General features: G+C 43.4%; 1 protein-coding gene across 3 annotated transcripts; it reads right to left on the bottom strand.

Moving 5' to 3' along the window:
• Positions 1-11,254: 11,254 nt before the first annotated feature.
• Positions 11,255-15,437, bottom strand: LOC123114873 (E3 ubiquitin-protein ligase At1g12760). Of its 3 annotated transcripts, none has more exons than XM_044536255.1 (7): positions 15,254-15,437; positions 15,048-15,179; positions 14,920-14,979; positions 12,679-13,473; positions 12,188-12,313; positions 11,831-12,107; positions 11,255-11,669 (listed from the first exon to the last, which is right to left on the bottom strand). In XM_044536255.1, exons 4-7 carry the CDS (start codon positions 13,308-13,310, stop codon positions 11,442-11,444), a joined length of 1,263 nt encoding a protein of 420 aa, XP_044392190.1. In that variant the 5' UTR covers positions 13,311-13,473; positions 14,920-14,979; positions 15,048-15,179; positions 15,254-15,437; the 3' UTR covers positions 11,255-11,441. The 3 variants fall into 3 exon arrangements, with proteins under 3 accessions (XP_044392190.1, XP_044392194.1, XP_044392199.1); XM_044536259.1 differs by having other exon boundaries at positions 14,920-14,973; XM_044536264.1 differs by lacking the exons at positions 15,048-15,179; positions 15,254-15,437 and having other exon boundaries at positions 14,920-14,991.
• Between the last annotated feature and the right edge of the window lie 2,731 nt (positions 15,438-18,168).

Below are 18,168 nucleotides of genomic sequence, written 5' to 3'. Positions count from 1 at the left end.
AAGTACACGTCAAGTCTTCGGCTGAGGCAGATTGAAGGCCTTCGAAGTCTGTCCTCCTTGATGGGCTGGTGGTCCCGCCCATGTGCTAGACCAGCTGGCTGGGACCCCCTAATCCATGACACCATCACGCATGGAGCGAGAGCTGTCATCCCCACTCTAGCGGGTCAAGCAGAAGACAACATCCCCCCACCCCCTCCCCCGCGCGCAAACACGACATCCACATCGGAGGATGCGTCAAGGAGCCCCCCCCCCCCCCCCGCCGCCGCAATCACGGCGTCCAGACTGCATGTCATGTCAAGGAGGAGCTTGTGTCGCTGCCGGCGCACAGCCGATACACCCGCATTGATGGTCCCACGTCGCTGCCTCACCGCAAACGCCGCCCCATCATGGAGAAGTTGTCGCCTGCGATCATGAAGGCGCGAGGATGTATCCTCCACTACCTTAGAGAAGGCGGTTATGGCGGTCCCTGGGGTTAGAGGTTAGTCATGTTTGAGGAGGAGCGCGTGGCAAGACAACATGCACGGTACAACCGGCGCAACATCACCCCAATTCCACGTTCGCCAAGTCTGATGCGGCACTGGAATGGGTCCACAACAACCCAGACCTCGGCACCAAGCGTGTTGGGGAACGTAGTAATTCCAAAAAAAATCCTACGCACACGCAAGATCATGGTGATGCATAGCAATGAGAGGGGAGAGTGTTGTCCATGTACCCTCGTAGACCGAAAGCGGAAGCGTTATGACAACGCGGTTGATGTAGTCGTACGTCTTCATGATCGACCGATCCTAGTACCGAACGTACGGCACCTCCGTCATCTACACACGTTCAGCTCGGTGACGTCCCATGAACTCCGATCCAGCAAAGTGTCGAGGGAGAGTTTCGTCAGCACGACGGCATGATGATGGTGATGATGATGCTACCGATGCAGGGCTTCGCCTAAGCACCGCAACAATATGACTGAGGTTGATTATAGTGGAGGGGGGCACCGCACACGGCTAAGAGATCAATGATCAACTTGTGTGTCCATGGGGTGCCCCCCTCCCCCGTATATAAAGGAGAGGAGGAGGGGGAGGGCCGGCCCTCTACTATGGCGCGCCTTGGGAAGTCCTACTCCCACCGGGAGTAGGATTCCCCCCCTTCCATGTAGTAGGAGTAGGAGAGAAGGAAGGGGAAGAGAGAAGAGAAGGAAGGAGGGGGCGCCGCCCGTCCCCTTAGTCCAATTCAGACTAGGCCTTGGGGGAGGCACGCGGCCTGCCCTAGGCAGACCCTCTCTCTCTCCCTTAAAGCCCAATAAGGCCCATATACTCCTCGGCGAATTCCCGTAACTCTCCGGTACTCCGATAAATACCCGAACCACTCACAACCTTTCCGATGTCTGAATATAACCTTCCAATATATCGATCTTTACGTCTCGAACATTTCAAGACTCCTCGTCATGTCCCTGATCTCATTCGGGACTCCAAACAATCTTCGGTACATCAAAACACATAAACTCATAATACCGATCGTCACCGAACGTTAAGCATGCGGACCCTACGGGTTCGAGAACTATGTAGACATGACCGAGACATATCTCTGGTCAATAACCAATAGCGGAACCTGGATGATCATATTGGCTCCCTCATATTCTACGAAGATCTTTATCGGTCAAACCGCATAACAACATACGTTGTTCCCTTTGTCATCGGTATGTTACTTGCCCGAGATTCGATCGTTGGTATATCAATACCTAGTTCAATCTCATTACTGGCAAGTCTCTTTACTCGTTCCATAATGCGTCATCTCGTAACTAACTCATTAGTCACATTGCTTGCAAGGCTTATAGTGATGTGCATTACCGAGAGGGCCCAGAGATACCTCTCCGACAATCGGAGTGACAAATCCTAATCTCGATCTATGCCAACTCAACAAACACCATCGGAGACACCTATAGAGCACCTTTATAATCACCCAGTTACGTTGTGATGTTTGGTAGCACACAAAGTGTTCCTCCGGTATTCGGGAGTTGCATAATCTCATAGTCATAGGAACATGTATAAGTCATGAAGAAAGCAATAGCAACAAACTAAACGATCAAGTGCTAAGCTAACAGAATGGGTCAAGTCAATCACATCATTCCCTAATGATGTGATCCCGTTTATCAAATGACAACTCATGTCTATGGCGAGGAAACTTAACCATCTTTGATTAACGAGCTAGTCAAGTAGAGGCATACTAGTGACACTCTATTTGTCTATGTATTCACACATGTACTAAGTTTTCGTTTAATACAATTCTAGCATGAATAATAAACATTTATCATGAAATAAGGAAATAAATAATAACTTTATCATTGCCTCTAGGGCATATTTCCTTCAGTCTCCCACTTGCACTAGAGTCAATAATCTAGTTCACATTGCCATGTGATTTAACATCAATAGTTCATGTCTGTATGTGATTAATACCCATAGTTCACATCGCCATGTGACCAACACCCAAAGGGTTTACTAGAGTCAATAATATAGTTCACATCGCTATGTGATTAACACCCAAAGAGTACTAAGGTGTGATCATGTTTTGCTCATGAGAGAAGTTTAGTCAACGGGTCAGTCAAATTCAGAGCCATATGTATTTTGCAAATATTCTATGTCTACAATGCTCTGCATGGAGCTACTCTAGCTAATTGCTCCCACTTTCAATATGTATCTAGATTGAGACTTAGAGTCATCTGGATCGGTGTAAAAGCTTGCATCGACGTAACTCTTTACGACGAACTTTTTATCACCTCCATAACCGAGAAATATTTCCTTAGTCCTCACTAAGGATAATTTTGACCGTTGTCTAGTGATCTACTCTTAGATCACTATTGTGCCCCCTTGCCAAACTCATCGCAAGGTACACAATAGGTCTGGTACACAACACAACATACTTTATAGAACCTATGATTGTGGCATAGGGAATGACTCTCATTCTCTTTCTATCTTCTGTCATGGTCGGGCTTTGAGTCTTACTCAACTTTACACCTTGTAATACAGACAAGAACTCTTTCTTTGACTGATCCATTTTGAACTATTTCAAAAACTTGTCAAGGTTTTTTTTTACTCTTTGAAAAAACTTGATGCCCAATATGTAAGTAGCTTCACCGAGGTCTTTCATTGAAAAACTCTTATTCAAGTATCCATTTATGCTATCCAGAAATTCTATATCATTTCCAATCAACAATATGTCATCCACATAATATTAGAAATGCTACAGAGCTCCCACTCACTTTCTTGTAAATACAGGCTTCTCCAAAAAGTCTGTATAAAACCATATGCTTTGATCACACTATCAAAACATTTATTCCAACTCTGAGAGGCTTGCACCAATCCATAAATGGATCGCTGGAGCTTGCACACTTTGTTAGCACCCTTTGGATCGAAAAAACCTTCTGGTTGTATCATATACAACTCTCTTTTTTAGAAATCTATTCAGGAATTCAGTTTTTACATCCATCTGCCAGATTTCATAAAATGTGGCAACTACTAACATGATTCGGACGGATTTAAGCATCGCTACAGTTGAGAAAATCTCGTTGTAGTCAACACCTTGAACTTTGTCGAAAAGCTTTTGCAACAAATCAAGCTTAGATAGTAACACCACTATCAGTGTCCGTCTTCCTCTTGAAGATCCATTTATTTTCTATGGATTGTCGATCATCGGGCAAGTCCACCAAAGTCCACACTTTGTTCTCATACATGGATCCCATCTCAGATTTTATGGCCTCAAGCCATTTCACGGAATATGGGCTCATCATCGCTTCCTCATAGTTCGCAGGTTCATCATGGTCTAGTAACATGACTTCCAGAATAGTATTACCGTACCACTCTGGTGCGGATCTTAATCTAGGAGATCTACGAAGTTCGGTAGTAACTTGATCTGAAGCTTCATGATCATAATCATTAGCTTCCTCACTAATTGGTGTAGGAATCACTGGAACTGATTTCTGTGATGAACTACTTTCTAATTCGGGAGAAGGTACAATTACCTCATCAAGTTCTACTTTCCTCCCACTCACTTCTTTCGAGAGAAACTCCTTCTCTAGAAAGGATCCATTCTTAGCAACAAAGATTTTGCCTTCGAATCTTGTGATAGAAGGTGTACCCAACAGTTTCCTTTGGGTATTCTATGAAGACGCACTTCTCCGATTTGGGTTCGAGCTTATCAGGTTGAAGCTTTTTCACATCAGCATCGCAGCACCAAATTTTAAGAAACGACGACTTTGGTTTCTTGCCAAACCACAATTCATAAGGCGTCGTCTCAACGGATTTTGATGGTGCCCTTATTTAAAGTGAATGAAGCTGTCTCTAATGCATAACCCCAAAACGATAGTGGTAACCCAGTAAGAGACATCATAGGTCGCACCATATCCAATAAGGTGCAGTTATGACGTTCGGACACACCATTACACTGTGGTGTTCCATGTGGCGTGAGCTGTGAAACTATTTCCACATTGTTTTAAATGAAGGCCAAACTCGTAACTCAAATATTCTCCTCCACGATCAGATCGTAAAAACTTTATTTTCTTGTTACGATGATTCTCCACTTCACTCTGAAATTCTTTAAACTTTTCAAATGTTTCAGACTTGTGTTTCATTAGGTAGATATACCCATATCTGCTCAAATCATCTGTGAAGGTCAGAAAATAATGATACTCGCCATGAGCATCGACACTCATTGGATCGCATACATCGGTATGTATTATTTCCAATAAGTCACTAGCTAGTTCCATTGTTCCGGAGAACGGAGTTTTAGTCATCTTGCCCATAAGGCACAATTCGCAAGCATCAAATGATTCATAATCAAGTGATTCCAAAAGTCCATCTTTATGGAGTTTCTTCATGCGCTTTACACCGATATGACCCAAACGGCAGTGCCACAAATATGTTGCACTATCATTATCAACTTTGCTTCTTTTTGGCATCAATATTATGAATATGTGTATCACTACAATCAAGATTCAGTAAACCATCAACATTTTGTGTATGACCATAGAAGGTTTTATTCATGTAAACAGAATAACAATTTATTCTCTGTTTTAGATGAATAATCATATCGCAATAAACATGATCTAGTCATATTTATGCTCAACGCAAACACCAAATAACATTTATTTAGGTTCAACACTAATCTCGAAAGTATAGGGAGTGTGTGATGATGATCATATCAATCTTGGAACCACTTCCAACACACATCGTCACTTCAGCCTCAACTAGTCTCTGTTTATTTTTAACTCTTGTTTCGAGTTACTAATTTTAGCAACCGAACAAGTATCAATTACCCAGGGGCTACTATAAACACTAGTAAGGTACACATTAATAACTTGTATATCATATATACCCTTGTTCACTTTGCCATCCTTCTTATCCACCAAATATTCAGGGCATTTCCGCTTCCAGTGACTATTTCCTTTGCAGTAGAAGCACTCAGTTTCAGGCTTTGGTCTAGCTTTGGGCTTATTCACGGGAGTGACAACTTGCTTGCCATTCTACTTGAAGTTCCCTTTCTTTCCCTTTGCCCTTTTCTTGAAACTAGTGGTCTTGTCAATCATCAACACTTGATACTCTTTCTTGATTTCTACCTTCGTCGATTTCAGCATCACGAAGAGCTCGGGAATCGTTTTCGTCATCCCTTGCATACTATAGTTCATCACAGAGTTCCAGTAAATTGGTGATGGTGACTAGAAAACTCTGTCAATCACTATCTTATCTGGAAGATTAACTCCCACTTGATTCAAGCGATTGTAGTACCCAGACAATCTGAGCACATGCTCACTGCTTGAGGTATTCTCCTCCATCTTTTAGCTATAGAACTTTCTTGGAGACTTCATATCTCTCAACTCGGGTATTTGCTTGAAATGTTAACTTCAACTCCTGGAACATCTTATATGGTCCATGACGTTCAAAACGTCTTTGAAGTCCCGATTCTAAGCCATTAAGCATGGTGCACTAAACTATCAAGTAGTCATCATATTGAGCTAGCCAAACATTCATAACGTCTGCATCTGCTCCTGCAATAGGTCTGTCACCTAGCGGTGCATCAAGGACATAATTCTTCTGTGTAGCAATGAGGATAAACCTCAGATCACGGACCCAGTCCGCATCATTGCTATTATCATCTTTCAACTTAGTTTTCTCTAGGAACACATATAAAAACATAGGGAAGCAACAACATGAGCTATTGATCTACAACATTATTTGCAAAATACTATCAGGACTAAGTTCATGATAAATTAAAGTTCAAGTAATCATATTACTTAAGAACTTCACTTAGATAGACATCCCTCTAGTCATCTAAATGATCACGTGATCCAAATCAACTAAACCATGTCCGATCATCACGTGAGATGGAGTAGTTTTCAACATCACTATGTTGATCATATCTACTATATGATTTACGCTCGACCTTTCGGTCTCCAGTGTTCCGAGGCCATATCTGCATATGCTAGGCTCTCCAAGTTTAACATGAGTATTCTGCGTGTGCAAAACTGGCTTGCACCTGTTGTATGTGAACGTAGAGCTTATCACACCCGATCATCATGTGGTGTCTCGACACGAAGAACTGTATCAACGGTGCATACTCAGGGAGAACACTTATACCTTGAAATTTAGTAAGGGATCATCTTATAATGCTACCATCGAACTAAGCAAAATAAGATGCATAAAAGATAAACATCACATGCAATCAACATAAGTGATATGATATGGCCATCATCATCGTGTGCCTTTGATCTCCATCTCCAAAGCACCGTCATGATCACCATCGTCATCGGCGCGACACCTTGATCTCCATCGTAGCATCGTTGTTGTCTCGCCAACTATTGTTTCTACGACTATCGCTACCGCTTAGTGATGAAGTAAAAACAATTACACAGCGATTGCATTGCATACAATAAAGCGACAACCATATGGCTCCTGCCAGTTGCCGATAACTCTGTTACAAAACATGATCATCTCATACAATAAAATTTAGCATCATGTCTTGACCATATCACATCACAACATGCCCTGCAAAACCAAGTTAGACGTCCTCTACTTTGTTGTTGCAAGTTTTACGTGGCTGCTACGGGCTGAGAAAGAACCGTTCTTACCTACGCATCAAAACCACAACGATTTTTCGTCAAGTATGTGTTGTTTTAACCTTCAACAAGGACCGGGCGTAGCCACACTCGATTCAACTAAAGTTGGAGAAACTGACACCCGCCAGCCACCTGTGTGCGAAGCACGTCGGTAGAACCAGTCTCGCGTAAGCGTACGCGTAATGTCGGTCCGGGCCGCTTCATCTAACAATACCGCCGAATCAAAGTATGACATGCTGGTAAGCAGTATGACTATTATTGGCCACAACTCACTTGTGTTCTACTCGTGCATATAACATCTACGCATAAACCTGGCTCGGATGCCGCTATTGGGGAACGTAGTAATTTCAAAAAAAATCCTACGCACACGCAAGATCATGGTGATGCATAGCAACGAAAGGGGAGAGTGTTGTCCACGTACCCTCGTAGACCGAAAGCGGAAGCGTTACGACAACGCGGTTGATGTAGTCGTACGTCTATACGATCGACCGATCCTAGTACCGAACGTATGGCACCTCCGCCATCTGCACACATTCAGCTCGGTGACGTCCCATGAACTCCGATCCAGCAAAGTGTCGAGGGAGAGTTTCGTCAGTACGACGGCGTGATGATGGTGATGATGATGCTATCGACGCAGGGCTTCGCCTAAGCACCGCAACGATATGACCGAGGTGGATTATGGTGGAGGGGGGGCACCGCACATGGCTAAGAGATCAATGATCAACTTGTGTGTCCATGGGGTGCCCCCCTCCCCTGTATATAAAGGAATGGAGGAGGGGGAGGGTCGGCCCTCTACTATGGCGCGCCCTGGGGAGTCCTACTCCCACCGGGAGTAGGATCCCCCCCCCCCCTCCATGTAGTTGGAGTAGGAGAGAAGGAAGGGGAAGAGAGAAGAGAAGGAAGGAGGGGGCGCCGTCCCTCCCCTTAGTCCAATTCGGACTAGGCCTTGGGGGGCGGCCTGCCCTAGGCAGCCCCTCTCTCTCTCCCTTAAAGCCCAATAAGGCCCATATACTCTCCGGCGAATTCCCGTAACTCTCCAGTACTCCGATAAATACCCGACCCACTCAGAACCTTTCCGACGTCCGAATATAGCCTTCCAATATATCGATCTTTATGTCTTGAACATTTCGAGACTCCTCGTCATGTCCCTGATCTCATCCGGGACTCCGAACAATCTTCGGTACATCAAAACACATAAACTCATAATACCGATCGTCACCGAATGTTAAGCGTGCAGACCCTACGGGTTCGAGAACTATGTAGACATGACCGAGACATATCTCCGATCAATAAACAATAGCGGAACCTGGATGCTCATATTGGCTCCCACATATTCTACGAAGATCTTTATCGATCAAATCGCATAACAACATACGTTGTTCCCTTTGTCATCGGTATGTTACTTGGCCGAGATTCGATCGTTGGTATCTAGCTAGTTCAATCTCGTTACCGGCAAGTCTCTTTACTCGTTCCCCGTAACTAACTCACTAGTCGCATTGCTTGCAAGGCTTATAGTGATGTGCACTACCGAGAGGGCCCAAAGATACCTCTCCGACAATCGGAGTGACAAATCCTAATCTCGATCTATGCCAACTCAACAAACACCATCGGAGACACCTGTAGAGCACCTTTATAATCACACAGTTATGTTATGACGTTTGGTAGCACACAAAGTGTTCCTCTGGTATTCGGGAGTTGCATAATCTCATAGTCATAAGAACATGTATAAGTCATGAAGAAAGCAATAGCAACAAACTAAACGATCAAGTGTTAAGCTAACGGAATGGGTCAAGTCAATCACATCATTCCCTAATGATGTGATCCCGTTTATCAAATGACAACTCATGTCTATGGCTAGGAAACTTAACCATCTTTGATTAACGAGCTAGTCAAGTAGAGGCATACTAGTGACACTCTATTTGTCTATGTATTCACACATGTACTAAGTTCTCGTTTAATACAATTCTAGCATGAATAATAAACATTTATCATGAAATAAGAAAATAAATAATAACTTTATTATTGCCTCTAGGGCATATTTCCTTCAGAGCGGGCCCTTGACCGCTCCGTCACCACCGCAAAGACGACCGCCATGCGCCGCCACCGCCTTGACGGCGAGCTCACTAAGATCGGCGAGGAGTGGTCGCTGAGCGACTCCTCCGCCAACCCTGGCAAGGGCAAGGCCACCGTCGGATCTCCGCAAGCGCCATCTGCATTAGCCGCAGCGGCCCTTCGCACCACGCAGGAGGAGGCCTAGCGGCTCCTCCGTGAGCGGTCGACAACAGCTGGTCAAGGCTATCGCGGCCCTCCGGTGCCCTTCTGCCGCTGGAACGACGACGATGAAGGCACGGACGGTGACGACAGTGCGGCAAGGCTGGGCGGCCACGCGTACGAAGTGGTCATCCGGTATAGGTTTGCCTTTTTTTTCTAGTTTTAGTTAAACGACCGAAATATCAACCTTTTATGTAAATTATGTCCGAACTTTAACGAAATCTGACTTGTTTGATGAATTTTGTCTGATTTGTTCAAACTTGTTTCAAAATATATGCGGATAGCATTGAATGACCGGCTCCCGCATCCGCTGTCCGCGGGCTGGCCTCCTGTCCGCGACGGATGCGGTGTCCGATTTATGGGTCAGCATTGGAGATGACCTAACAAGGTGGATAGATAGTATAGTTTCTGCGTGAACCGGCCAAAATACAGAGTGAATCAACTCCTCGTCCCATGTACTCGTCTCTGGATTAATGAGATTTGAAACTTTATTCAGCATTAAACCTTCTGGGGGTGTTCTCACCCTTAAATTTGGACTCAAAATAACCCAATTGTCCTCCCATATATTCACTTGGGATCCATCTCCTATCCGACAAACCTATCATCTTTTAAAGGTTTCCAATCCTGCCATAATAATTGTCGCGTCATTGATTAACCCTTCTTTGCTTTTGCATTAAGCAGATTTCCTTCCAGAAAATATTCGCTCTTATAGCAGAAACACACAGAGTTTGGTTCCTCCATCAATCCCCATTATTGTTTGGCTAACATGGCCAGGTTAAAATATTCTAGGTCTCTAAATCCCATTGCACCCATAAGCTTAGGGACACATAATTTTCACCATGCTACCCAATGAATACTTCTATAGGACACCAATAGCCGGTGATTGATTGCGTGGGAACTGCTCCCATCGAACGATTCGTTCGCCACGGGGTTCGGAAAATCGTCGTGCTAAGACTTCATGGGACCAGCGCAACAAAACAGTGTTTTTTGGGGATTTTGAACACTGACATTGCAAACACGCGTATGGGTTGACCCATAACTCTAAAGCAAAGCAACAATTACTTTCCTCCTGTTGATAGCATTTCTCCTTCCACCTCCATCAATAAGATGCGGAAACAACCTCAACGGTCTACTCCCACCATTGCAGGCAAAAGCCCAAGCACTTGTCATTTAGGGACTCTGTCATCATATTTAGCGATTTACACACTTGTACCCTTGAATGAACATCAGTATTGGGACTGACAAAGATGCTACATTTCTCTTCACTCACCATCTGACCCGAGCTCGTATAATATTCATCAAGGATTGTTCTAAAGTCATAATGCATTCTTTTCATCAGCAGACAAATATTTTAAATTGCTCTGTGGAAGTTAGTACAAAGTTGGGTCATCTATTTTAGAACGGAAGGAGTATAAACGAGTCATCCGCAAATAGAAGGAGAGCTATACTTCTCTAGAAAGATGGCCACCTTTCCTGGCGTGGTCTGGGTACTGCATGATGTGGGAACGCCAGAGGTTATTCTGTGCTTAGCACCATCAAGGAGAACAACAGCAGAAGTAACAGTTCAGGGAATGATCGGCCATCTTCTCTTGATGCTGTTTTCGCCAGCACTATCAATCAACTTTGGATTGCAGCCATCGATCATGTTGCCATCTCCTTCCAGAAACCATAAAATACATTGTACGTAGCAACATAAATAGTACAGTAAAGTAATCTGCAAGAGTCAAACTTAGCAAACTTCTTCTGTCTATTATGGGCTCTGATCAGCATCTGGTATTTAGATAAAGGAAAAACAAATGGCTATTAACCATCTCTAGCCAGTCTGCTAAAAGCGGGAGGATTGCCATCAGTAACCAACAAAGGTAACCAGCAAAGGCTCTCGGTTCATGTCCGGTAACCTGAATTACCATCTTCGGAAGATATTTTCACAATGAGACAGTAATCAGACAGCGAAGAACCAGTTCGATAATATAAGGGCCCGTACATTGTGTCCACTATTTCACTTTATAATTTACAAATTGCTCTGTGGAAGCCACATCAGGGACATGTTGCACCCTCAATGGATAATGCAGAGTTACAGCTGCGATTCGATGTCATTTCCTACCCTGTTGTCACTGTGGCAACGCCCAAAGCCAATGGCAGGAGCAATTGTCGGGCCACTGTCTATCTCAGCTTTGCAGAGGGGGCACAGCGCGTTTATCTTGAGCCATTTGTCTACGCATTCTTTGTGGAAGAAGTGGGTGCAAGGAAGCTCTCGGAGATCATCATTGTTCGAGTATCTTGCTAGGCAGATACAGCAAATCTGCATATCAAAGGACACACCTCAGGCTTTAAATCAAGAGTAATAGGTAGACACGTTTTATTGTGTTCTACTCATTTCAGTCTATATTGAAATATCCAAAACATCTTGTAAGTTGTAATAGTGAATGAGGGAGTAGATAGGAGTGTGGGAAAAAAACTCACAGCATCTTCAGCAGAAACAAACCGCTCCTTGTTTGTTCCAGCAGCAACAACTCCGCCGCCGACTTCAATCCCCTCGCCGTTACGGGACTTCTTCGTTTTCAACTTGTATGTTCTCAAGGCATTGATTGCTTCTGCAGTAGCACCTTTGTTTTGGTTTAGATCTTCACGAAAGCTCATTAGGGAGATTATGCAGGGAAGGCAGCAACATATCAATGCGCACAGAATGAAAGGCATAGCATAGCCGATGCAGCTAAATGTGAGGAAGGCTATACACAACCTGAAAAAGAAAAGATTTACACTTATGAAACACATAAATGAGTTGCAGAGATACTGCAGCACGGGAAGCTAGCAGCTCACCTGTATAAGTTGGGAGCGTCATGGGCAGAGGAATGTCCACCAAATACCCACACATTCCCCACAACAAACCACACAGCGAAGAAACAATCAAGGGCCATCCTGAAGTGATCGGCATAAGCTTGGGCCCTATAAGAAAGAGTCCGGGTGCACCTCAGTTTAAAACTTTAAACATAGCAACTCAGAGGCTGCACTCTAAAGAAAGCTAGCCAAAGAAGTGCTGAGAATACTAATGCCCTCCACACAGGACGATAGCTTTACTTTAACAAAACGTTGGCAGAATAATAGTCATGTATATTTTTGTGATCAGATTGTGTTCACATTACCCCATTTATGTTATCGTACTGTGCGGTCATAATAGCACAGAAAGGTGACAAATAGAGGTTTAACACAATTTCTACACGTCTTACAGAGAGAGACAGTAGATGAATTAGACTACAGGCATATAAATTTAAAAGGGACAGAAGTAATCATGGAACTGAAGACAATGTTACCTGGGATTTCTGGTAAGCATGTTGTTTTGCGGGACTCCATTTGTGTCAGTTACAAAACCAGCTTCAGACATGCCAGGGGCCGAATTTGTTGTGTGAGAATTGGACTCAGGTATGCTGTTCGGAGGGAAGTTCTGACTTGCTGGTTCTTGCCCAGTTGTTGGGCGGTTGCGATGGAGATAGCGCCAGTAGAGAAGAGGAAGAGTGGCAACACAACCTACCGTATAACCAATGACCCACTCAAACAATGGAGAATGTGGATGTTCCTTCCTTGACAATGACAGAACACAAATGGCCGCTATAATCTGGCTAACTGTTACAACAAGCTCAATGGAGATCCAGCAACTAGAATTCAACGGACTTTGCCGACGACGAGCACGATTAGCATCTCTTCCTGCTAGAGGAGCACTTTGAGAGTTAGATGCAGTAGTTGTCTCCGAAGAACCTTCTGAGATATGAGGCAATCGATCCAAGCCATCATTATCCTCCCGACGAGCGGTTGACGATGAAGCAACATCATCCCTTGGGCTGTCAATTGCAATCTCGAGATGAGCAGTAGTTTCCATGTGGTCTATCAGTAAAGGGTGATTATCTGTTTCAATGCTTGCTTCTGATTCAACAGGATGAGCAGCCATCAACTGAACACTGCATATGAAACTAGCTAGTTGTGCTTGCCAGAAATACAGCTGCTTTGACTTAAGACAGATGACGATCTCTATAGGAAAATGGACTTGATCCAAGGCCAGGCAATTTGCATTGTTTTTTAAAACATATGACAGCAGGACAGATTCACTGCACCTGAAAGAAGATGAACAACAGATGCCAATTAGCTATATTTAGCTCTCTTCAAGCAAGAAGCTCTATACAGAATTGACTAACATTAATAACAATCAACATATATTTGCTGTGGTCAATTCAACTGATCTATAACAGGGAGCTCAATCTGCATTTATTTACTGTCTCCGGTTAAGTTGTGTACAGTCACCATAATACGAGAAAAACAATACTTCAGTAATTTTAGCAGTTTGACTGGCATAATGATACATAGTTGTCACTTGTCAGATAAGCAGGAACGAATAGCTAGTATATCACAAAAGATGTTTCTCTGAAAGATTCTCAGAGGCCTATATCCCATCCTACCAGTTTCTAATGGGAATTCAACCTAACTGTATAATTTGACATGGGGACCTGCAAGTCCGTGTATAGATGTGAGCCCTGGCATCACAGTTACTATGCATGTTCTGCTCAGAAACAGAGAAAGGATTACATCATCATTGTAGAATGTCCTTAGTGGATTGCTCACCAATACATATATATCATTTTAAAAAAACCAATACATATATATATATACAGGTTCAGTTTCATGCTCAAAACTTGTAACAAATGGAGGCCAGTTTGAAACCGTATGGATGAACAACATTCTCTAGCAACTTAAAACAGAATGCTTATAATATACTTAAAGAGGAACTACACCCTATGCTCCTGAATATAAGACGTTTTGGCAGTTCGATCTAAACTGCCAAAACGTCTTATATTTAGAAACAGAGGTAGTACTTGTGAATCATTCCGTTTAATCATTTGAGCAGAGTATACAATCATTTACACATAAAAATACTTCTGACTAAAGAACATCATGGGCTCAAGGTAATCACATGGGGAAATGTAAAGAGGTGTTCAGCGAAGACATGTAAAGATTTTCATGATAGCATACTACCAACATCAGGCCGATCTGTATCTCCAGACTCCCGAGGTGATTTAGAAAGCAAATCAAATAATGATAATTCAATTAAATGATGAACAAAGCACAGGAACAAAAGACGGGTGAGTCCAGTCTTTCATCGGCATGAGCATTCTCCACATCTAACTGAGAATAGATGAAGAACCCCAAACTGAGTTCATCTTTTACTAAAAACTTGTAAATCATGACAACAGACCTCCAAACTAACCAAAACCTTTTTCCAGATTTAGGTATATTCGAGGCTGTGGCATCTTCTGACGGTCTATTCGTCTAATTATATTATCCAAACACCAATTATAAGCTCTTTGAAGTTCGATGTTCTAGTGTAGTAAAGAAGTACTCTGGTTAACAGCTATATTCTTCTTCCATACAGCCTTAATCAAACACTAAATTGTTTTTTGCCAATTTCCCCTCACATTTTCTCCATCAATTATTCAGAAACTGAAAAAAAAAGGACCAGGTCCGCCGCATACAAAAGATCAAGCAGAACCAGAAACACCACCTACCTCAAGAAAATCCACGCCCCAGGAACAGCAGCAGCCAGCAGCTCCTCCAATCGCCTGAAACTGACAGATTCAAGAATCCATGAGAGAAGAAGGCGGAAGAAAGCAGCGGAATAACGCCAGACGCGTACCTGGACCACTTAAGATCAAATCAAATGCCTGGCTCCCAAGCGACCATCCACCGAGGGTTTCACCAAAGAAATCCAAAGAAAAATCGCCGGACGGCAAGATTGGACCTTAGGGGAAGGAACATGTGCCAAACCCTTGGACCAAAGCAAACTCCATTAGTTAAACGGAAAGCACCCAGCTAGCGGGGAAGGGGAAGATGGGAATATACCAAATGGCCAAGTCCAAAACTCCGAGTCGAATTCGTCCTCCTCAGTCCTCTCCTCCTCCTCCTCTACTTCTCTTCCCCTTTCTCCAAGTTGAGTGACGACGTATATTTGGAAGGGAAAAACAATTGTATTTTGTTGTGGTGATTTTATTTTTCTCTACTCCTAATGTCTCAGTTGATAGATCGCGTTTCGGGTTTTATTTTCGTCCCACCTCAACCGGCCTTTTTTGGTACTTCTATGATACTTCTTCCCACCTCCCTCTAAACCGTGGAAAACCAAATAAAACCCCGCGATATAGTCCCGCACACGCACGTCATACCGTCTTTATTAACTGAGATGAAGGAAAAAAAATAGTGACCACAGACCGGCGAAAATTAACCAGCGAAAAAAAAAACGGCGCAATGTGCGGAAACTATCTAGGTCTCGTGCCCTCGAGCGAGGTCACGTGTTCTTCTTCCGAGGAACAGACGGCGACAGTGCCCTCCTTCGCCCGCCGCCGCCCATCGGTCCTTCTCCGCCATCCCAGCGCGCTGATCGCACATCAAAACCGCTCCGGCGCTGGTCCTGTGCAGGACCCTCCGCTGAGCGCTTCGAGGATCCGGGGCGGATCAAGGCCGCCGGCATCCATTGTTCCGGCGCGGACCCCCTTCAGGACCTGACGCTGGGCAGTTCCAGGACGTGGTGCCGGCTATCCCTTTCACGAGCCAGCGCCTGCCAGGTACACGCCTTTCAGGTATCACAGATCCGCCACCGTATTTCATACACACAGCCATCACATACACACGGCCATCACATACACACAGGCATGGAAAATACTTGGCAACCACAAATCAAGACTGCAGGTCACGAATCGTAGAGAATAGTTATCGTGTCACCATACAGATGAGAAGGTATATAAAACCAAGTATTGTTACAATGAGAAAGCACCATACAATAGTTGTTGCCTAGCTGTAAAACAACCAGAATCAGAAAGTGCATTTTCCATGCTGTTGCCTAGCTGTTGCGTAGGAAAACTAATTTGCATCAAATAGTGCAGCAAGCGTAAGAATCATTAACTGTTACAACAATGATCATCACATATAACTTGTTTATAAGGTTAGAGTACAGAATCAGAAACTGTACTATCACCTTGTTGGTGCATTTACACCTAAGGATCATCAAGAAAAGCGTTGGTCTTGGGGATGCAATGTAAGGAAATACCTCAGTTTATAGTGGATACTTTGCCGTAGCCGAAAGGTGACCAGTGTGAGCACCATGAAAGGTGGATGGCTGGCCTGGCCAAGATGCATTATTAAGAAAATTAAGAAAGGACCAATAAGAATTACTGTTGATCATTCAATAACAATTACACTATATATTTGAATGCAATGAGCATAAACATGTACTGTATGACGATAAGCCTATATATTTGAGTGCAATGAGCATAAACATGTACTGTATGACGATAAGCCTATATATTTGAATTAAAATACCTTCTTATTCATGCCTTCAAGTTCCCCTTCTCTCTTGCATCCATGTCCGATCATTGTAGCTTTTGTGTTTCTCCCAGGCCTCAAAAACACCACAGCCATAGAAACATCGAAGGTAGCGATCATTTCATTTGCGAATGGGTAATGCAAGAAGCAAATGCGGTGAACATCAACAAGAAGACGTTGTAGCTACAGGTAGTGTTCACTGTACTAGGAATACTTGCTTTTATGCTAATATTATGCTTTTTGCATAATGTGTTGCAGATCATACGAGCGTAAAAAATGCTGAAGAATACAATCCAGACTTAATACCCGTTGATGAAAAAGTAGAAGCTATTTGCGCGACTGTACCCGGTATATAAAGTGCGGAAAATACTGTAATGTGATGCCTGATGTGCAATTCTAACCATGACTTGTACCATGCTTAATGTCTTGCAGCACCTACGAGCGAGACAGAACTGAATGATGGTAATCCAAGCATCGTAACCATAGCTGCAAATGTTGACCCTTTTTACACGATGGAGACAGGTACATGGTTGATTGCGTCCATACCAGACAAATATTGAATTTGTATTCATGCTTACTAAACAGTACAGATGGATCAGCGTGTGTAAGGCCTGGGTACCATGATGATGGTCAAACATTTGCATCTACGGCCAACCTAACACTCGATCATGCTATTCATAAGATGCAGCTACGAGATAGTACTCAAGGTATCCATAGGCATGATATCCACCTTCCCAACCGTTGTTTTATTTGTATTTTTATTTGTATTTTAAAATGCAGAGGACACAACTTCCAAACATCATGAAACTGTATCATTAAATAGTGAATGCAAAATATACGCTGAAAATGCAAGGGAGCAGTACAATGCAAGGAAACGTGCAGCTTATCGGATTAAACGAAATGAGGATATTACCAGCTTTCAAAATGAGAATCAGCCGGTACTTGCAAAATCTGGTAAGGTTGATGGATACTCTTAGTTTGATGTGCATACGTATGTTGCTTAGTAGTGAATATTGTGCTTACATCCCGTTCTAAGAGATTATATTATGATCATTTTTTGTTGCTTATTAGATCATAGGGATCTTATCAACGCTCGTAGGCGGGCTGCTTATCGCAATAAGATATCAGATGGTTTGGGTAACCAACAACTCAATGGGAAGTCTGCCCGTCGCCAGTCTTTATGTGATATCACAAATGTGCTCGAAGATAGGGAGAGAACTAAACCCACACGAGATTATCATGGTTGGTAAATTGATCCACACCCCGTATGTGCTGTGTTCACACGAAGTTAGTCAGTTATTACGTAATTTAAATAAGTACTGACCAAGCTTGTTGAATCATATAATTCAGCTAGCTCGGACTATACATCAGTCTCGCCTAACGATCAATCATACCCAGATAATGTGATGGTCACATCGGATGTCCTTTGTGTTGGAGATAAA

Source organism: Triticum aestivum, chromosome 1B, assembly GCF_018294505.1.
Source record: "Triticum aestivum cultivar Chinese Spring chromosome 1B, IWGSC CS RefSeq v2.1, whole genome shotgun sequence".
NCBI classification, from domain to species: Eukaryota; Viridiplantae; Streptophyta; class Magnoliopsida; order Poales; family Poaceae; genus Triticum; species Triticum aestivum.
The sequence above is the reverse complement of the archived record's forward strand: the minus strand, read 5'-3'. Positions and strand labels throughout refer to the sequence as shown.